The sequence below is a fragment of the Vipera ursinii genome, assembly GCF_947247035.1.
Source record: "Vipera ursinii genome assembly, chromosome: 2".
NCBI lineage: Eukaryota > Metazoa > Chordata > Lepidosauria > Squamata > Viperidae > Vipera > Vipera ursinii.
Genome location: NC_139513.1, coordinates 4935445 through 4957383, shown reverse-complemented (window position 1 = coordinate 4957383; position 21939 = coordinate 4935445). Strand labels below are relative to the sequence as shown.

At 45.6% G+C, this 21939-nt stretch overlaps 1 protein-coding gene across 1 annotated transcript; it reads right to left on the bottom strand.

Annotated features, from left to right (window-relative positions):
• Positions 1-4258: 4258 nt before the first annotated feature.
• On the bottom strand, positions 4259-21552 carry LOC310635903 (uncharacterized protein). The gene is made up of 4 exons (XM_083355273.1): positions 21456-21552; positions 20557-20683; positions 8529-8657; positions 4259-6588 (listed from the first exon to the last, which is right to left on the bottom strand). Exons 1-4 carry the CDS (start codon positions 21528-21530, stop codon positions 5099-5101), a joined length of 1821 nt encoding a protein of 606 aa, XP_083211399.1. The 5' UTR covers positions 21531-21552; the 3' UTR covers positions 4259-5098.
• Positions 21553-21939: the final 387 nt, after the last annotated feature.

Sequence of the window (21939 nt, the reverse complement as noted above, 5' to 3'; positions counted from 1 at the left end):
ACATCTTGTAAGGAACATTTTCCTTCTCTGGGTGAATGGTATTCAAACCATTCCGGAAGAGGTCATGCTGCTTCTAAAATTTGTAGTGCTGTAGTGTAGAACCACAAGCTGACTCCTCTGTTGTAGTGTGTAGTAGTAACCATATCAGGCTATTGCATGATCTGTTGAACTATTTGGGTAGAAATAGTCACTATCCTAATGATTATAGATCTGGGCTACTACAGTGGTCCATACGCAGAGCTGCCCACATAGACTGTTTTCCAATATTTGGTCACCTTTTTCCACAAAGAGTTGAAGGCCCCAAAAGACTCTCCCAAGAAGTGCATGCCTTTGTTTTCCATAGAGAGCAGAAAGACTAACAAGAAAAACAGTCAGACAAGAAGTCTGAACCCAGGGCAAGAGTTCAATGTGAATAACTATTTAAGACAAGCCTCCCACTCAAGAGAGGGAGGGAGGGAGCATATTTAGACTGGAGTAGGCCAGGAATCCTGGAGCTTCCACTGAGGGAGGAAGAAGTGGGGAGAGAAGGGGGGTTCTGCCAGGATTTTGGCAGGATGATTTTTGGCGAAGGGGTTTGGCTGGAATCCTGAAAGATGGTGGTGGAGCTTTTATCTCAGACAAGGTTAGAAACTGAGGAGTTAGAATAGCCCTGGAGCTATTTGGTTGAGGGAAGAAGAGGCAGGGAAAGGAGAGAAGGGGTTCTGTCAGCTTTTGGCGGGAAGACTTTTGAGGAGAGTGGGCTGGAATCCTGAAAGGAGAGAGGAGACAGCAGAGGCAAGCTGACCCAGATGAGTGTGCGAGCCAATGACCAGAGGGGGCGCCAGATGCAACAGAGGCAAACTGACCCAGGTGAATGGGCAAGCAAGTGACCAGAAGGGGCACCAGACACAAAGGAGATGAATTCACCGAGGCAACTGGGCAAGCCAATGACCAGAGGGGGCACCAGACACACCAGCAGACGGTGGAGGCGAGCTGACCCAGACAAGTGGCAAGCCAATGATTAGAGGGGGCACCAGACATGACAGAAGCAAACTGACCCAGGCGAGTGGGCAAGCCATTGATCAGAGGGGGGCCAGACACTCCAACAGACAATGGAGGTGACCTGAGCTGGGCAAGTGGAGATGCCTGGGTGAGAGATCCAAGAGGACTTACTTCCAGAACAACAGATATTGAGACACCGGGTGAGTGACTGTGTAGCCTGGGTACCTGTAGAAAGGGGGTAGAGGAATCTGGACTTTAGCAGCCCTTTCAGGGGTAAGTGCTACATTACAATAAAAGTAGTTGTGATTTACCTGATTTTCATACTGCTTCTTCTTGAATATCATGAACATCAGGTAGATCACAACTAGTTCTGCTCAACCGAACTAACCATGGCAGGTGCCAATTCTGGAAATACAACTGGGGACTGGTCGATAATTCCAACTGTGACATGAGGGAACTTCCTGCAAACTATACATCATATTGCAATGGAATACCACCTCAGAAGGTTCCCTGGATCTCTGCAAGAACTACATCACCTTAAGTGTGAGTTAGATACTCAGCTATAGGCTTAGCCACTCTAGTAACCACTTGTACATAATTTAATTTTATTCATAATTTTATTCATTATTTGTATTGTGCATTTTTAAAAAAATTCACTGTAAAGTAAAGGTAAAGGTTCCCCCGCATATGCGTGCTAGTCGTTTCCAACTCTAGGAGCCGGTGCTCATCTCTGTTTCAAAGCCGAAGAGCCAGCGCTTGTCCGAGGACATCTCTGTGGTCATGTGGTCGGCATGACTAGACACCAAAGGCGCACGGAACGCTGTTACCTTCCCACCATAGTGGTCCCTATTTTTCTACTTGCATTTTTACGTGCTTTCGAACTGCTAGGTTGGCAGAAGCTGGGACAAGTAACAGGTGCTCACTCTGTTACGCGGCACTCGGGATTCGACCCACCAAACTGCCGACCTTCTGATCGACAAGCTCAGCGTCCTAACCCACTGAGCCACCGCGTCCCTTAATTCACTGTATTTGTGGTTTATATTTTGATACCAATTTTATATGCTGTTTTTGTGAATTTTAGGCACTCATGCTGTTTTCTGTTGTACCACATGAAATAAAATCTACCTGATATTGGATTTCTAGTCTGAAGGACTCACACTCCCTTTGGGAATGTTTTGCAAGCCAACAGGGAAAGAAAGAAAGCATGTGGCACAGTGAAGACCAATGTATTTATTACAATCGATATCCATAGAACAAACTCTTGTCTCAGATAGGGCAAAACAATACTACACAATCAGCAAACTTTCATATTCCCTATTAGACATCCTTGGACAGGAGATCACAAAGACAGGAGGTGGGGAAGAAACAAAGAATTCCAAATAATTCTCAAGACAAACTGTGTTAACTACACAGAAATTAAAGAAAACAAGTAAAACACAAGTTAAGGACATCTCAACTATAGCATGTTCATCCTCTTTTTTTAAGTTGGTTGAACAGAATACAGAATAACAGAGTTGGAAGGGACCTTGAAGATCTTCAAGTACAGAAGTCCCCAACCTGTCGGCCATGGCCCACTACTGGTCCGTGGCCTATTTGCAACTGGGTCACGTGAGTGGCTGGCTGGTGCACGCATGTGCTTATGCACAGCCCCACTCACGTGAGCGTCTCAGACACTTGCAGCCCCACTCGCACAAGGGTCACGGGCACTTGCGCCCCCACTCACATGACCATCATAGGTGCTCTCTGCCCTGTGTGAGCAATGGGTATTCATGTGCACACATACACAAATGTACATGCCTGCTGCTCCCACAAAACTATCCCCTTTCCCCCCCTCCCCTCCAGGCCACCAATCCAGAAAGGTTGGGAAACTCTGTTCTAGTACAACCACCTACACAAGCAGGAAACCCTATTTATTTATTTTTTATTTTATTTTAATTCCATTTATATCCCGCCCTTCTCCGAAGACTCAGGGCGGCTTACAAGCTTAGCAGTAGCCTTCATTCTATGTATATGCCTGCTTATTAGGGCTTTCACACACACCCCAAGCGGCATTATTACAAAGTCAGCTTAATTGCCCCCAACAATCTGGGTCCTCATTTTACCTACCTCGGAAGGATGGAAGGCTGAGTCAACCTTGAGCCTGGTGGGATACGAACCTGCACTAATTGCAGGCAGCTGGTGTTACTTAAGGAGGCATTAGCCCACTGCTCCACCAAGGCTCAGAGGTATCAGAGGTAAAGGTAAAGGTAAAGTTTCCCCTGCACCTGCGTGCTAGTCGTTTCCAACTCTAGGGGCTGGTGCTCATCTCCGTTTCAAAGCCAAAGAGCCAGCGCTTGCCCAAGGACATCTCCGTGGTCATGTGGCCGGCATGACTCGATGCCAAAGGCGCACGGAACGCTGTTACCTTCCCACCATAGTGGTCCCTATACTTGCATTTTTTACGTGCTTTCGAACTGCTAGGTTGACAGAAGCTGGGACGAGTAACAGGCGCTCACTCAGAGGTACCCAACCTTTTGGGCACCAGGGACTGGTTTCATGGAGAGAGGTTTTTCCACGGACTGGAGTAAGTGTAGTTTTGTGTGCTGCCTGCATCTCGTGGATGGGGATTTGTTTCTACGGACCAATTGCTGGCATGCCGTGGCCCAGTACTGGTCCACGGACTGGGGGTTGGGGACCCTGCCCTGTATCATTTCAGACAAATGGTTTGTTCAATCATTTGTCAGGGAACAATCCAGTGTTTTCATACTGACATCCTAAGATGAACTACAGACATGCAAAATGTTTTCAGATTTGAGCAAGCTTGAATTTGAAGTATTTCGAGCACGAAATCATTCTTTCAAAAATAAAAAAAGAATCAATTTCCAACTCTGAACCTCAAGCCCTGCTCTGTGTGCAAAATATGTGTTTCCAAAATGGTCTGCCTCAATCTTGGAACAAGCTGTTTTTGCTCCAAACAAGCCATAAAAAAAAAACAAAGATCATTCTGAATTTAAAGCAGTTTAAATTTAAAATATTTGCTTATTTGTTGTATATAGAGTGTTTATATGTGTGTTATGTATGTGTACATTTTTGAGAGCAACAGAATTTCATTTTTAATATGCGCCAGTGTGCCCACAGTAAAAAAATGACAATAAAGGTTATCTGAGCTGTTATTTATGGTTATGAAATACAGTAATCCAAGTAGATAAATTATTTTTTATTATTACTGGTGGAATTTATGTGATAAGTACCGCTTGTAATAAAATACTCCTACTACTCATTGAAGATTGTACTATATTGTAGGCAACTATATAACTGTCCTTTGGTACTCCATGCCCTAGTAACTGCACCTCTAGACTAAAGGTAACTCTTGACTTACAACCATTAGTTTAGTGACTGTTCAAAGTCACAACAGCACTGGAAAAAAGTGACTTATGACCATGTTTCACTTACAACCCATAATCACATAACCAAAATTTGGATGCTTGGTAACTGGCTCATACGTCAAATGCCAGGGAAAGCAGAAGATTCAGGTAGTTCAAATGAGTATAAAGATTTATTAAAATCTTAAGTTCTCTACAAGAATCTGACCAACTAACAGTCAAGGGAAATGAGCGGGAGATAAGAAAGGTATTCAAGGCAGGCTAGGTTTAGATCTTTTGCAGACATGAAGGAACTTGAGATTTATGACATGTTTGACTCCTCCCTTGGGCTCATCCTGGTCATCTCCTACATCATATTTATGACAGCTGCAGTCACCTGGAGTCATGTGATCCTTTTGCAACTTGTTATCTGACAAGCAAAGTCAATGAAGAAGCCAGATTCATTTAACAACCATATCAAGAACTGCAGTGGTTCACTTAACAATGGTGGCAAAAAAGGTTGTAAAGTGGGGCAAAACTCATTTCACAATTTTCTTCCTTAGCAACAGAAATTTTGGGCTCAATTGGGCTTGTAAGTTGAGGATTACCTGTAAAATACATTTGTAAACTGACACTATTCACTGGATCAGCCAAAACATTAGAAAAAAAAAGGGTAGAAATATTGGTCTGAATGAACAGTTCCCCAGTTCCAGAAACTAACTGAGCATGGAATTTAAGTGCCAATTCTCTACTGAAAAATCCAACTGCTATCAGGGTCAGGGAACTGGTGACCCAGCAGTTGAAGCTGCATTATCAGCACCACCAACTCCCACTACCATGGGAAATGAGGAGGGATGCTGCAAGTTGTAATTCAGCAATGTCTGGTAAGCCAGAAATTGGCCCTCTGATTTGCATGGTTTTTCTCCTCTGTGAACCCGCTGGTGAGCAATAAGGTGCGTCCATTGCCGGAAGTTTTTCCCACACTCTGAGCAGATATAAGGTTTCTCCCCCGTGTGGATTCTCTGATGTCGAGTCAGGTGTATCCGTTGAGTAAAGTTCTTTCCACACTCAGTGCAAGCAAATGGCTTCTCCCCAGAATGGATTCTCATGTGTAAAGTGAGAGTGCTGCTATAAGCAAAGCTTTTAGCACACTTGGAGCACTTATACGGCTTGTCATCAACGTGAGATTTCTGATGGTATGACAGACTGCTATTCTGAGAGAAACTCTTGCCACACTCTAAACATATGTATGGTTTTTCCAATGTATGCCCTTTCTGATGCGTCGTAAGACTTGTCCACTGCCTAAAGTGTTTCCCACAGTCTGGGCACTCGTATGGTTTTTCTTCAGTGTGGATTCTCTGGTGTCGAGTTAGGTGTATCCGCTGAGTGAAGCTCTTACCACATTCCGAGCAAGCGAACGGCTTCTCCCCAGTATGGATCCTCTGGTGTAATACAAGGGTGCTGGCACACGTGAAGGTCTTTTTGCACTGAGTGCACCTATACGGTTTTTCCCCCGCATGAGTTCTCTGATGATAAGACAGACTGCTACTCTGACAGAAGCCCTTTCCACATTCCGAGCATTTGTATGGTTTATCCTCCGCATGTAGCCGCTGATGTGTGTTCAGGTTTGTCCACTGGCTGAAACTTCTCCCGCAATCGGCACACGTGTACGGTTTCTCCCCCGTATGGATCCTTCGGTGGGAGGAGAGGGTGCTGCTGTGGTTGAAGCTCTTTCCACACTCTGTGCACTTAAATGGCTTCTCGACCGTGTGGATTCGTTTATGTTTGGTGAGGTTGCTGTTATCAATGAAGCGCTTCCCACACTCAGGACATTTAAACGGCTTCTCTCCCGAATGTGTCCTCTGATGGCCAATCAGGTGATGACTCCGACTGAAGCTCTTTTGGCAGTCTGAGCACTGAAATGGCTTCTTCCCTGTGTGGATTTGCTGATGCACCGCAAGGTGCATCTTGTCTTTGAAACCTTTCCCACACTCCAAACACTTGCACAGCCTCTCCGATTCCAGGACTTTGCTTGGGGTTGCAGGGCTGGAGATCTCAGCCAATAGTTTTCCACAAGAAGAGGCGAATTCCCGAGTGTTTCCAGCCAGATCTTGGTTTTCTCTCTTTCCCGCACAACCTCCTTGCTGTACCTGGACTTTATTAAAGCTCACTGTTTCAGGTGAAATGAGTCTTTTTCTTCTTGTCTGATGTGGCAGAGTTTCTCTGCTACGCTCTTCGCTATTCGTAGTATTCTCTTTTTCATCACCTGCAAGAACAAAAAGAGAAAGACACCAATGGAGAAAGAGATTCAGGGTGAACTGTAGACGAGACAAACAGGAGACAAAGAGAAATAAATACTGAACATTAGGTTGTACATGTTGCCACTAACTGCTATCCAGCAAGCCAAGGATAAAACTTGTCAGGGATATGTATGTATATATGTACTGTGTTTCCCTGAAAATAAGACCCGATCTTATTTTTTCTCTCTCCAAAAGAAGTCTTATGTCTTATTTCTGGGGGATATCTTTTCCACTGTCTCACCTCGCAGCAGCAGCACCAACAGCCCATCCAGCAGGAGCCCATGTGCCTGCCGCCAGCCTACTGCAGCCACTCACTGCCACGATGCATGCGAGCAGCGGTGAGCAGCCACAGAAGTGGGCCAGCAAAGGAAATGTAAGGGCATGGGAGGCCTGGCTGCAATGGTCCTGAGGTAAGAGGGTGTGGGGTGCATGGGGCAGCTCCACCCCTCCCACCCCTGCCCTAGTTTGATTTTTATGCATGTGCCTCGCCCCACCTCATACAACCAGTTGCAATGGAGTGGGTGGGGTCTTAACTAGGGCTTATTTGGGGGGGTAGGGCTTATATTAGGCACATGCATAAAAATCAAGCTAGGGCTCTTTTTTGGTGAAACATGTTATGTTATGTATGTATGTGTTGGTTAGTTGGTTAGTTAGTTGTTAGTTGTGAAGTCGTGTCCGATCCATAGCGACCCCATGGACAACATTCCTCCAGGCCTTCCTGTCCTCTACCATTTTCTGCAGTCCATTTAGGCTCACGCCTACTGCTTCAGTGACTCCATCCATCCACCTCATTCTTTGTTGTCCCTTCTCTTGCCCTCAACCTTTCCCAGCATTAGGCTCTTCTCCAGTGAGTCCTTCCTTCCCATTAGGTGGCCAAAGTATTTGAGTTTCAACTTTCAGGATATGGCCTTCTAAAGAGCAGTCAGGGTTGATCTCCTCTAGGACTGACCGGTTTGATCGCCTGGCAGTCCAAGGGACTCGCAGGAGTCTTCTCCAGCACCATAGTTCAAAGGCCTCAATTCTTTGGCACTCAGCCTTTCTTATGGTCCAACTTTCACAGCCATACATTGCAACTGGTTAGTTAATTAGTGTATGGCAATGGTATAATAGCCAGGAGATTATAGTGTTCATACAAAGTAGTTTTTGGGCTGCTTAAGACTGCTAGTCTGTTTGGTTCATATTTGTGCACTATCCAGAAGTGCACCAGCAGGGTGAACCATCTCCGCACTCAGAATGGCTAACAGTGTTCTGCAGCATCACTCAGGATTTTTTCTCTCCACTGATGTCACTTCACATTCAGGCATTACATTCGAGTAGGTGTAGCACCATGGAGTTTGTACTTCTGCACAAAGCACCATTTTTCCTACCAAAGTGGTAGCTATTTATCTACTTGCATGTAGCAGGCTTTCGAATTGCCAGGTTGGCAGAATTCAAGGCAAGTGACAGGAGCTTACCCTGTCCCGCAATGCTAGGACTCGAACTGCTGGAGCACAGGCTTCTCCAGCATTTCAAACCACTGAGCCATTGCACCTCCTTGTATGTGTGAGTGTGTGTGTGTGTGTGTGTGTGTGCAAGTCACCGCACCTACCAACTGATTTTGCAACTGGACAAGAATGTCAGATTTCAGTAAGATTCTCTTTCGACTAGTCTTGGAATAAGAGAACACCTCAGGAATTGCAAGAACAATTTTCCCAGCCTGGTTTATGATGAGTTAATTCAGGCTGAATCTCTTTGAAGGATTGCAAATGTTTCTACCCAGATTTCTTACCCCCTAAGCCGAGTTGCTGTTTATGAGACAAACTATGAACTGTGATTCATTCCAGCCCCTGATTGTTTATATCTAATGTCTCATCCATTTTTCCCCAGTCTTTCCCCAAAATCTCTTACACCTGCCCACCCAAGTTACCTGATTCAGAAGGATCCCACCAACCAACTGATAAATTGCCTCTAAAATTGTCTTCTTCCTTGAAGCCTTCAGCTGGCAAATCTTCCTCTATCATGGATATCTGGTCCGATCGCAGAGCCAGAAGTATTTCTTTGACAGAAAATCAAAGGAAATACATTACTGTATATATAAAAAGGGCTATACATTTATAAAAATGCTATGCATTTCTAGCTTTTGGGTGGTAAAAGCATGAAGGGAACAAACATTCTTATCTCTGCTTCCAGCCAGAAATAAAATAGGAGGAACTTGCTTATACACGCAATTGCAACTTACGACAGTAACTGAGATACTACTACTACTACTACTGCTACTACTACTACTAATGATGATGATGATGATGATGATGATGATAAGGAGAAAGAAAAGGAGAGGAGGTTGGAAGGGACCTTGGAGGTCATCTAGTCCAACCCTCCGCTCAGGCAGAAAACTCTATAGCATTTCAGGCAAATGGCTGGCCAGTCTCTTCTTAAAAACTTCCAGTGTTGGAACATTCACCACTTCTGGAGGCAGGTTGTTCCACTGGTTAATTGTTCCAACTGTCAGGAAGTTTCTCCTTAGTTCTAGGTTGCTTCTCGCCTTGACTAGTTTCCATCTGTTGCCTGTTGTCCTGCCTTCAGGTTCTTTGGAAAATATTTATTTATTTATTTATTTATTTATTTATTTATTTATTTATTTATTTATTTATTTATTTATTTATTTATTTATTTTACATACCGCCCTTCTCCCGGAGGACTCAGGGCGGTGTACAGAGCAATAAAGTAAGAATACAATAAAGCAATAAAGTGAGAAAATTTTAAAACCCAAATCCATCAGGCCAGGCCGGCTTGTTGGAATAGATAAGTTTTTAGATCACGCCGGAAGGAGCGAAGGTCGGGGGCCATCCGGATTTCAGCTGGTAAGCGGTTCCAAAGGATTGGCGCACCCACCGAGAATGCTCTCCCTGTTGTGTATGTAAATAGTTAGCAATAAGCCATAAAAGATATTGCAAACACTGTGCAGCTTTGCAAGGTTTAAAGCGGGAAAATAAGGTGCAATCATTGGACGCCACAACCAAGGAGCGGGAAAACAGACTGTTTGTATTGGTTACAGTTCAAACGCTTTCTCTATAAAAGGGTTGCAACATTTGACATTTGACCGTTGACTTTGTGTATTCAATAAACTCGTTCAGTGTTAACCACTCTGAGTCCTCATCAATTCGAACCAAACAACTGGCGACGAAGGTGGGATTGACAGAAGACCAGAGATTAGGAAGAATTGTCGTGAAGGCGGCAAAGTCTGAGCGAGTCACAGTCAACCGAGCGGCCGCGGCAGAATAGGAAAAAAATTCTCCGAATGGCGCAAATCGGGTCATTGAAGGAATTTGACCCTAACTTCCCCGAAGATTGGGAAGAATATATTGGTCAGGTCGAAGGATTCCTGTTAGTGAACGGAATCACCGACGACCGAAAAAAAGCGGCGGCACTTTTGACAATTTGCGGCACACCGGTCTACAGAGTCGCTGTCGGGCTGTGCCAGCCACAACCAGTCTCCAGCGTGCCCTATGCCGACCTCCTTGCAAAACTAAAGGTGCACTTTACTCCCCGAAGGTCCGAACTTTTTTGGCGGCGCATCTTCGAGAAGAGAAATCAGAGACCGGGGGAGTCCATACAGAAATTCGTCGCTGCCGTTAGGGAAGCTGCAGTTCGTTGCAAATACGATAATTTAGAAATTAGGATTCGGGACAGAGTTGTGCTAGGCTTACGCGATGAACAATTACAAAACAGAATAATCGCCAAACCTACTGGCGATTTACAGGAAGTGCTCGACGAACTCCTAACGTATGAGTCAACCGGGTATCGCGACCCCCCCCGCAGTAGCATGGCGACAGCACCTGAAATTAACCAAGAGGGCTATGTGGACTGCGGGGAGGTGGATCAGCAGTGGGAGGAAGAGATCGCCGAAGTCTCCAGGCGATTTGGGAAGATGGCACCCAGACAACTTAGAAGCGAAGGGCCCGAACCCGGCCGCCGGCAACAACCCGCAACACCGCAGAGACCACCGACCGGGGCACAACGACCGTGGCGGGACACCGCAACCAGACCGCGCGACAACGACACCCAGAACCGATGCGGCAGCTGTGGCGGCAACCATCCCCGCGCTTCCTGCCGATTCCGCACCGCCAAGTGCAGGGCTTGTGGCAAGACCGGCCACATCCAGGCCATCTGCAGAAACCGCGTCCGGGACTCCCGTCTGAATGAAGTCGATGTGTGGCCAGAGGGTAAGGTAACCCCCAATGCTAGTGGCAAGGAGACCCCTAGATCCCGGGCGAAATTTTCAAACCCAGGGGAGGTGGCCCGAGTCAATCGGAAAAGGCAGGGAAGGGGGCACAATTTTCCGGACGGAAAATTAAAAATCACAGTCCTTCTGCAAGGGGTTCCTTGCAGAATGGAAATCGACTCTGGGGCTTCAGTGTCGATAATTTCCACTGAAACCCTGGAAAAAATTGAACAACTAAGTGGAAAAAGAATTCCACTTAGCCCAACAAATATTCAGTTAATGGACTTCCAAAAAAGTCCAATAATCGTAAAGGGAAAGACCAGCCTTAGAGTTAATTTTAAGGGATTTAAGGGGGTCTTAGATGTGGTAGTTACGGAGGGGAATAGGACTAGCTTAATAGGGCTTAATTGGTTTCCTGCCCTGGGAATTTGGATAGGGGGAATAAATTCTGTGATTAGAAATAAGACCCTCGAATCCGTCTGCAAAGAATTTGCAGACGTATTCGATGGATCTCTAGGCAAGTACAAAGGGCCCCCCATTAATTTTAACCTAGACCCCTCAGTAAATCCAATCAGGCTAAAGGCCCGGAGGGTACCTTTTGCCTTAAAAGAAAAAATCGAGGCCGAGCTCGACCGGCTTGTAGGCCTCGGAGTTTTAGAACCCGTTGAGGGCGGTTTATGGGAGACGCCGATCGTCACACCCCTCAAACCCAATGGGGATGTGAGGATCTGCGCCGACTATAAAGCGACCCTCAACATTGGAATGAAAAAGCATGCTTACCCGGTCCCGACGGTGAAGCAGGTCCTCGCCACGATCCAGGACGCCGCCATCTTCGCCAAGCTCGACTTGGCGCATGCGTACTTACAGTTGACTGTTTCCAAAGAGGCTGCAGAGGCGCAAACAATTGTTACCCACAAGGGGGCGTTCCGAGTCCACAGACTGCAATTTGGGATTGCAGCTGCTCCAGGCATCTTCCAAGAAGTGATGGAGAGGACCTTAAAGGGCATACCTGGAGTATGCCCTTACTTTGATGATGTCCTAATAGCTGGAAAAGATGAAGGAATGTTAGTAGAGCGGCTGGAACAGGTACTGGGTAGATTTAGAAAGGCTGGATTAAAATTAAAAAAGGAAAAATGTAGCATAGGGGTTAAATCCACTGATTTTTTGGGGTTCAGGATTGACAAAAGCGGAGTCCACCCTACCCCTGAAAAAATTAAAGCAATAAAAGGGGCTCCTGAACCAAGGAACAAGGCTGAGCTACAGGCCTTCCTAGGCTTGGTAAATTTTTATCACACTTTTGTGCCACATAAGGCTGCCATTGCAGAACCACTGCACAGGCTTTTAGATAAGAAGACCCCTTGGCATTGGCAAGAAAAGCACAAAGTGAGTTTCCAGACCTTAAAAGATATCCTTTCCAGTAGCTCAACTGTAACCCACTTTATAGAAAATAGACCAATCTACCTGGCGTGCGATGCTTCGCCTTATGGCGTTGGGGCAGTAATCAGCCATTTAGACACCCAGGGAATGCAAAGACCCATTGCTTACTACTCCCGCACACTAACCAAGGCAGAGCGGAACTATGCTCAAATTGACCGGGAAGCTTTAGCCATAGTGGCAGGAGTTAAAAAGTTCCACGACTACCTGTATGGCAGGAACTTTACAATACTGACAGACCACAAACCCCTGCTGGGACTGTTTACCACAGATAAACAGACTCCCCAAATTATGTCTCCCAGGATGCTGAGATGGTCCATTTTCCTCTCAGCATATTCATTTTCCCTCCAATACCGACCAGGTAAAGACATGGGTCATGCAGACGCTCTTAGCAGATTGCCCCTTAGCACAACAGAGGAGGACCCTGCCCCAGTGGGACAAGTAATGTCCCTACAAGATATTCCGGATCTGCCCCTAACTGCTAAAGACATAGCTGAGGCAACCAATAAGGACCCCATCTTAAGGAGAGTAATGGCCTGGGTCATGAGCGGTTGGCCCAACGCCAACCCAGACGTAAAATACAGTCCATTTTTCCGAAGGAAGGATGAACTATCAGTTCATATGGGTTGCTTACTTTGGGGAACTCGTGTAGTAATCCCAGGAATCCACAAATCAGCTATTCTATTTGAATTGCATGAGGGACACCCTGGAATAGTAAGGATGAAGGCCCTAGCTAGGAGTCACTTGTGGTGGCCAGGATTGGACCAAGACATTGAGGAATGCGTTGCCAATTGCCATCTGTGCCAACGTTCCAGGCCTGAACAACAACACATCCGCACACATAAATGGGAGCTAGCTAGGAATCCTTGGTCCAGGATTCATATTGACTTCGCTGGACCTTTCCAGGGGTTAACGTTCCTTGTAGTGGTCGACAGCTACTCTAGATGGCTAGAAGTAGTACCGGTCAGTTCAGTAACGGCAGGCAGAACAATACAGGCATTAAGGGGCCTCTTTGCCACTCATGGGTTGCCGGATTTAATAGTGTCTGATAACGGGCCACAATTCACATCTATTGAATTTCAGGATTTCCTCAAGGCCAACTCGATTAAGCATAAGACTTCTGCACCCTTCCACCCCTCCACCAACGGATTGGCCGAAAGGAACGTGAGGACCACGAAGGACGCGCTTAAAAGAATCATTCGAGGTGACTGGCATCAGAGACTAGCTGAGTTCTTGTTGGCTCAACACACAACCCCTTGTTCGGCTACAGGGAAAAGTCCAGCTGAAATGAGGTGGGGAAGAAAAATCTTGACCAAGTTGGACAGACTACACCCCGACCGACTCCAACCAAACATTGAATTAGACATTCCTAACAGAACATTTGAAGTGGGGGACTTGATTTGGGCCAGAAACTACGCCCAAGGAGATAAATGGATTCCTGGGGTGGTAACTGAAATCTTAGGTCCCCTATCATACATCATTGAGGGGGAAGGGAATAGGGTCTGTAAAAGACACATAGACCAGCTGAGGAAAAGATCTAGTGGGTGTGTGCCAGCTGAGGGGGACCAAAGCTCAGTTAGGGCAAACAGTACAGATAACATTAGGCCAGAAAGTGGTGTAGTGGTTGGGCAAGATGACATATTTCCTGATGCCCATCAACAACAATTCAGTCTAATTGATTGGGAAATACCCCTGCGAAGTAGGCCAGTGACAACTGAATCCCAAACACAACCTAATACACAAGGCAGTACATCTGAAGCCAGTAACCCTGAGCCCAGGTCTAGTAGTAACCAGCATAGTAACCAGCAGCCAAGCAGTCAACCGGGAAGAAGGGTCCCTAGCAGCCAAAGTAACAGATACCCTTCTAGAATACATAGGCCACCAAAATACCTAATGGACTTTGTAAAGAAATGACACCAACTGGGGGGTAAGGGGTGTTGTGTATGTAAATAGTTAGCAATAAGCCATAAAAGATATTGCAAACACTGTGCAGCTTTGCAAGGTTTAAAGCGGGAAAATAAGGTGCAATCATTGGACGCCACAACCAAGGAGCGGGAAAACAGACTGTTTGTATTGGTTACAGTTCAAACGCTTTCTCTATAAAAGGGTTGCAACATTTGACATTTGACCGTTGACTTTGTGTATTCAATAAACTCGTTCAGTGTTAACCACTCTGAGTCCTCATCAATTCGAACCAAACACTCCCCCTGGGGGTCACCAGCCGAAATTCTCTGACCGGTGGCACCCTGAGGAGGCCCTCTCTGTGGGAGCGCACAGGACGGAGGGATGTTGACGCTGGCAGTAGGTGCTCCCGTAGGTAATCCGGACCCATGCCATGTAGGACTTTGTATGTCATCACTAGCACCTTGAATTTCACCTGGAAGGCAACTGGAAGCCAGTGCAGCTCACGGAGCAGAGGTGTAATATAGCTTGACTCCCTCTTCTTTGGGGCAGCCCCTGAGATACTGGAACACTGCTATCATGCCCCCCCATCCTTCTCTTCATTAAACTACACATACCCAATTCCAGCAACCGTTCTTCATATATTTTAGCCTCCAGTCCCCTGAACATCTTTGCTGCTTCTTGCAAAGAATGTTGTAAAGAATTTCCAAAGAATGTTAGCCTAGCTGCAAGAAATTAACTATTATCTAAGAATCCAAAGCATTGATATAATAACTAATATAACAGTGGTAAAAATAACTTCGGATGAACCCTTTGACCTTATACACTATCTTGATTGTGCAAGAGTTCCACTGTATACAATTAATCACTTGAGTTACAACAGCAATTGGGATAGTCAGTGCACAAGAGATGCAGTGTAAGTCAGGGAGGATGTGCAGGGGTGTAAAAGTAGCTGGCACAATGTGCACGCAGAGGGGCTGGAGAAGGATGTGTGGGTGGCGGGAGACTTACCCTAGTGATTTGCACTTTTTCCTACTTGCAATCTTCCCTACCGGCTTCCCCTTTGACTTTCCGGGGAAGCTGCTATGGAAAGTTGCAAATGTCTATGCCAGTGATGGCGAACCTTTTAGGGACCGAGTGCCCAAACTGCAACCCAAAACCCAGTTTTTATTTATTTATTTATTTTTTATTTTAATTCCATTTATATCCCGCCCTTCTCCGAAGACTCAGGGCGGCTTACAAGCTTAGCAGTAGCCTTCATTCTATGTATATGCCTGCTTATTAGGGCTTTCACACACACACCCCAATCGGCATTATTACAAAGTCAGCTTAATTGCCCCCAACAATCTGGGTCCTCATTTTACCTACCTCAGAAGGATGGAAGGCTGAGTCAACCTTGAGCCTGGTGGGATGCGAACCTGCACTAATTGCAGGCAGCTGGTGTTACTTACGGAGGCATTAGCCCACTGCTCCACCAAGGCTCTAGTGGATAGTTATCTATCATTGGGTGCTGGGGGGGCATTGGGTGGGTGTGGCCCATTGGGTGGGCATGGTTGCAGTAGTAACACAGACTGGGTAGGACTAAAAAGTTCAATCAATCAATTCCAATTTTGAGATCTTTTTTTTTCCTGCGAGAAGTTGAAATTTGATTGATTGAAAAAAATTTTTGCACGCAGCGGTGGAGGCCTAAAGTGAAAAGGTTTTATAAAACCCTAAGCTGGAGACCTAGGACTGGGGACAGTGCGCATGCCCACAGAGAGGGCTCTGTGTGCCACCTGAGGCACGCATGCCATAGGTTCACCACCATGGGTCTATGGAGATTCCAAGTCATCCAGGTCATGGTTGTCTGAAACGTGCTTTTTTTCCAGAGGCAATGGACTTTCTTGGTTTTCTTTGAAGATGTTTCACTTCTTATCCAGGAAGCTTCTTCAGCTCTGACTGGTTGGTGGGGAATAGAAGGATTTATACTCCTTGCAGACAGCTGGTCATTTGCATTCTTTCAGAGTTGCTGAGGCCACTTGGAGGTTTATCTGTGTCCTCCAAGTGGCTTCAATGACTAAAAGAATGCAAATGACCAGCTGTCTGCAATGAGTATAAATCCTTCCATTCCCCACTATCCAGTCAGAGCTGAAGAAGCTTCTTGGATGAGAAGTGAAATGCCTTCAAAGAAAACCAAGAAAGTCCAGTTGCCTCCTGAAAAAAAGCACCTTTGGGAGAAAGTTGCAAATGTTGATGATTGAAAACAGGGCACTGTGAATGGGTGTGAATGGGCTGCCAAGTGTGAATGGGTTGCCAAGCTCCCAGATTGCCCATCAGGTGACTGTGAAGTTGACAGGACAGTCAGAACTCTGGGAAAAAAGTTCTAACTACTGTTGAAGGAAAAGTCTTCATCATGGTTCAGTCTAAGCCGGGAATAAACAACATGGTGACTGCTTTAGAAAGAAGGTTGCAGTTTATTGAAGAGAAGAGCCAGACAGAAAAATGACTCTGGAAGAAAAGAGAGTAGGGAGAGGGTTTTTATACCCTCTAGGGCTCTTGAGGTTGTTTCCTGTTCCTGTTTAAGGCTTTGTATTTCCTGTGTCAGGTATTTTGACCTGTGTCCCTTTGGCATCTGTGAGTTAATCCTATTGTGTCCTGTCTTAGAGTTTGTGTGGGGTATGTAGATTTCAGGTGTCTTCTTTAATCTTCTGGCAACCTTCCTGAATGGATTATCACTTCTGCATTTCTACAGAGCTCGTTTCTGCTTGGGGGAAGGAGACTTGGGGCTATTAAGAAAACTGGGCAGGCTTTTCTACCTCTTTAAGATCCTTTGAAGAAATATATTTTTCTGCCCTTTTAATATTTCCTTCTGGGGGGGGAGCTGACTTCCCACCATTCCTTCAGTTCAGTCACAGCTTTGACAGTTCCTACATGAATGTCGTACATCAAGGACCAACTGGGAGTATCACTGTATTCTCTACATCCCCCTTACACAATTTAACAAGGGTGAACTAGAGATGTAAAATTTCCGGAAAAGTTGAAGCTGTGAGGAAAAAAATGTTTTTTTTCTGGAGTGTTTTGGGACAAAAATGGAAATTTTGGACAATTTGAAAAAAAAAGTTCAGTGTGGAGTAGTTTTACAAATTGTATATAAAAGTATTAAGCTTGCAATAAAACAGGTAACCACCCTCCTCTCCCTCAAAAGCAACAACAACAAAAAAGCAACAAACCATCAACATACAAACAAAACTGGAGCCTTTTCCCTACAGTGCCCCCTCGTGGCACAAATGTATATTTCATTGTTTGAGAACTGCATTGGGAAGTGCAGTGTTTGTTACTTGAATTGTATTCCAGAATTTGCTTGTCTTCAGCTAAGAGAACTTGCATTTATTAAAAACTTCACAAAACGTCTCAGAAATCTTTCATTCAGGTCTTCACGTTAGGTATATAGTTTGAATACCATGTCATAGATATGCTATTTATCATTGGAAAATAATATAATTTCATACTCCCTTTTTTCTGATTTTTGTGGGTTTTTTCCCTGAGGGTTTTTTTTTTTGCGTTTTTTCCACATCTTCCCATCTCTGGGTTAACCCGATCAATTATGTCAACCCTGTCGCATGAAATGCTATATCCTACTCAGTGATACAGTTAAGTCTCTATCTAATCAAGTGTCTTTGCTATTTTAACCAACTAAATTAAAATAATCAGCATGCACAAATGACATCAATGCATGTTGATGCCAATATTGTAACTGTGATCATTGTTTCAAAGGCACAAATTTGATTCTTGGAATGCACACACCTGAGCAGAGAGAAAATAATTACACACGATTCTTTCTGAAGAAATATGCAAACTAATTCCAGCTCCTCTTTTCATACATTAGAATCAGAATTAGAATAGAGCTGGAAGGGACCTTGGAGGTCTTCTAGTCCAGCCCGCTGCTCAAGCAGGGGATCCTATCCAATTTCAGACAAATGACTGTCCAGTCTCTTCTTAAAAACCTCTAGTGATGAAGCACCTGCAATCTCTGAAGGCAAGCTGTTCCACTGGTTAATTGTCTCACTGTTAGGAAGTTTCTCCTTAATTCCAGGTTGCTTCTCTCCTGGATTAGTTTCCATCTGTTGCTTCTTGTCCTGCCTTCAGGTGCTTTGGACAATAGCTTGACTCTCTCATCTTTGTGGCAACCCCTGAGATATTGGAAGATTGCTATCACTGAGTGGAAAGGGCTGTGATCATATGATTGCAGCCATCGTTGTTGTTTTTTTAATCCTGTCTGCAGTCAGTCCTAATTTATACGGTGAGATTCCAGAAAGAGTACAGAGAAGAGCAACAAAGATGATTGGGGGACTGGAGGCTAAAACATATAGGGAACGGTTGCTGGAATTGGGTATGTGTAGTTTAACGAAGAGAAGGGTGAGGGGTGACATGATAGCAGCGTTCCAATATCTCAGGGGCTGCCCCAAAGAAGAGGGAGTCAAGCTATTCTCCAAAGCCCCTGAAAGCAGGACAAGAAGCAATGGATGGAAACTAGTCAAGGAGAGAAGCAACTTAGAACTAAGGAGAAACTTCCTGACAGTTAGAACAATTAATCAGTGGAACAACCTGCCTCCAGAAGCGGTGAATGCTCCAACACTGGAGGTTTTGAAGGAGAGACTGGACAGCCATTTGTCTGAAATGGGATAGGTTTTCCTGCCTGAGCAGGGGGTTGGACTAGAAGACCTCCAAGGTCCCTTCCAACTCTGTAATTGTGTTGCATCCTGTTTTTTCTACCAGGGATATACAGGGAGTGCAGAATTATTAGGCAAGTTGTATTTTTGAGGATTAATTTTATTATTGAACAACAACCATGTTCTCAATGAACCCAAAAAACTCATTAATATCAAAGCTGAATATTTTTGGAAGTAGTTTTTAGTTTGTTTTTAGTTATAGCTATTTTAGGGGGATATCTGTGTGTGCAGGTGACTATTACTGTGCATAATTATTAGGCAACTTAACAAAAAACAAATATACACCCATTTCAATTATTTATTTTTACCAGTGAAACCAATATAACATCTCAACATTCACAAATATACATTTCTGACATTCAAAAACATAACAAAAACAAATCAGTGACCAATATAGCCACCTTTCTTTGCAAGGACACTCAAAAGCCTGCCATCCATGGATTCTGTCAGTGTTTTGATCTGTTCACCATCAACATTGCGTGCAGCAGCAACCACAGCCTCCCAGACACTGTTCAGAGAGGTGTACTGTTTTCCCTCCTTGTAAATCTCACATTTGATGATGGACCACAGGTTCTCAATGGGGTTCAGATCAGGTGAACAAGGAGGCCATGTCATTAGATTTCCTGCTTTTATACCCTTTCTTGCCAGCCACGCTGTGGAGTACTTGGACGCGTGTGATGGAGCATTGTCCTGCATGAAAATCATGTTTTTCTTGAAGGATGCAGACTTCTTCCTGTACCACTGCTTGAAGAAGGTGTCTTCCAGAAACTGGCAGTAGGACTGGGAGTTGAGCTTGACTCCATCCTCAACCCGAAAAGGCCCCACAAGCTCATCTTTGATGATACCAGCCCAAACCAGTACTCCACCTCCACCTTGCTGGCGTCTGAGTCGGACTGGAGCTCTCTGCCCTTTACCAATCCAGCCACGGGCCCATCCATCTGGCCCATCAAGACTCACTCTCATTTCATCAGTCCATAAAACCTTAGAAAAATCAGTCTTGAGATATTTCTTGGCCCAGTCTTGACGTTTCAGCTTGTGTGTCTTGTTCAGTGGTGGTCGTCTTTCAGCCTTTCTTACCTTGGCCATGTCTCTGAGTATTGCACACCTTGTACTTTTGGGCACTCCAGTGATGTTGCAGCTCTGAAATATGGCCAAACTGGTGGCAAGTGGCATCTTGGCAGCTGCACGCTTGACTTTTCTCAGTTCATGGGCAGTTATTTTGCGCCTTGGTTTCTCCACACGCTTCTTGCGACCCTGTTGACTATTTTGAATGAAACGCTTGATTGTTCGATGATCACGCTTCAGAAGCTTTGCAATTTTAAGAGTGCTGCATCCCTCTGCAAAATATCTCACTATTTTTGACTTTTCTGAGCCTGTCAAGTCCTTCTTTTGACCCATTTTGCCAAAGGAAAGGAAGTTGCCTAATAATTATGCACACCTGATACAGGGTGTTGATGTCATTAGACCACACCCCTTCTCATTACAGAGATGCACATCACCTAATATGCTTAATTGGTAGTAGGCTTTCGAGCCTATACAGCTTGGAGTAAGACAACATGCATAAAGAGGATGATGTGGTCAAAATACTCATTTGCCTAATAATTCTGCACTCCCTGTAAAGGTGAAATACACAAATGACAGTCTAGCTTAGGGATCCTTAATTAAGTGAAGGAGGAAAGGATCCTTACCCAAGGAAGCCAGCGTCTTCCAAATCTCCTCTATGACTTCTTGGTGTAAAATTCTTTGATCTGCATTCAGCAACACCCACTCCTCTTCTGTAAAATGCACAGTAACCTCTTGGAAGATTGCCAGAGCCTGAAAACATGGAGACCGACTTTCTGATCAAAGAAGTAGGCACAACTTGTTTCCCAAAGCACCAGAAGGCAAGACAAGAAACAACGGGTGGAAACTAATCAAGGAGAGAAGCGACCTGGAATTAAGGAGACACTTCCTAACAGTGAGGACAGTTTAACAGTGGAACAGCTTTTGCCTTCAGATGTTGTGGGTGCTTCATCACTGGAGGTTTTTAAGAAGAGGCTGGAGAATCACCTGTCTGAAATGTGATGGGGTCCCCTGCTTGAACAGGGGGCTGGACTAGAAGACCTCCAGGGTCCCTTCCAGCTCTATTCTGGTGGATTGATCCACAATCAAAGAATCCTGCGGTTGAGCACATCTTTCTTTCCAAAATTGTATTTGCACAACAAGCTGAACTGGATCCATGGCAACACAGCCTATTTTTACTTCCTCTTCTGACCTCCAACTTCCACACTTTTACATCGAGATATCTAGAAATGAGGACACAGAGCAAGTCGCAATTCACCATAAAGTGGCGGAGAGACAAACCGGAGGGACAGACAGCAGCTTCACCTCCCTGCAGAAACGTTCCTGGCATGTTTTAGGACACCGGCACGGGCCTCGAGTTGCCTACTCCACATTTACTCGGAGCTTACGACATAGACATCCCAGAGGAGGCCCGTTTCAGAGATCCCACTCAAGAATCCGGGAAAGGGGACACCCGCGAGGGCCTTTCTGTCTCTCGGATGCAGAAGCGCCCGGCTGGCCTCTCCGCTTTCCCCCCCCCCCCTACCTGATCGGGCTCCCCCGCAGCCCTTTCCACCCCGCCAGGGGAAGACCTGGCTCGGAACCGCGGCATCATCATCATCCCTTCTGGAGCCGTGCTCGGTTTTTCGATCGCGGACCGGTCCCCCCAAGAGCGCAACGCTCTTCCCGGGCGTGGGAAAATCCGGGCTGCCTTTCCCACGGAGGGGGCGGGGCGACTCCCCTCGCCGCCTTTAACCCTGCGCTGGCCGGAGAGCCGGGAGGAGCTTCTCTTCCTCAGAGATACAGCCGACAAAGGCGAGGACGCCGCCTTCCCACACCCGGCACTCTACTGCGGATGGGGTGGGGTGGGGTGGGGTGGAGGACTCCTGCTCCCATCCTCACGCCCGGCAAATCCATCCATCCTTCCTTCCTTCCTTCCTTCCTTCCTTCCTTCCTTCCTTCCTTCCTTCCTTCCTTCCTTCCTTCCTTCCTACCTGAGTAGGTAACATCATCAAATGCTAGTTGCAGTC

Excerpts from the sequence above, each read along its gene's own strand:
- LOC310635903 (XM_083355273.1), bottom strand. The coding sequence starts at position 21,530 with ATGATGATGATGCCGCGGTTCCGAGCCAGGTCTTCCCCTGGCGGGGTG. Across the intron at positions 8,658-20,556 it reads GAAGACGCTGGCTTCCTTGG|AAATACTTCTGGCTCTGCGA; the intron begins GTAAGGATCCTT and ends TTTCTGTCAAAG. Across the intron at positions 6,589-8,528 it reads GTGGGATCCTTCTGAATCAG|GTGATGAAAAAGAGAATACT; the intron begins GTAACTTGGGTG and ends TTGTTCTTGCAG.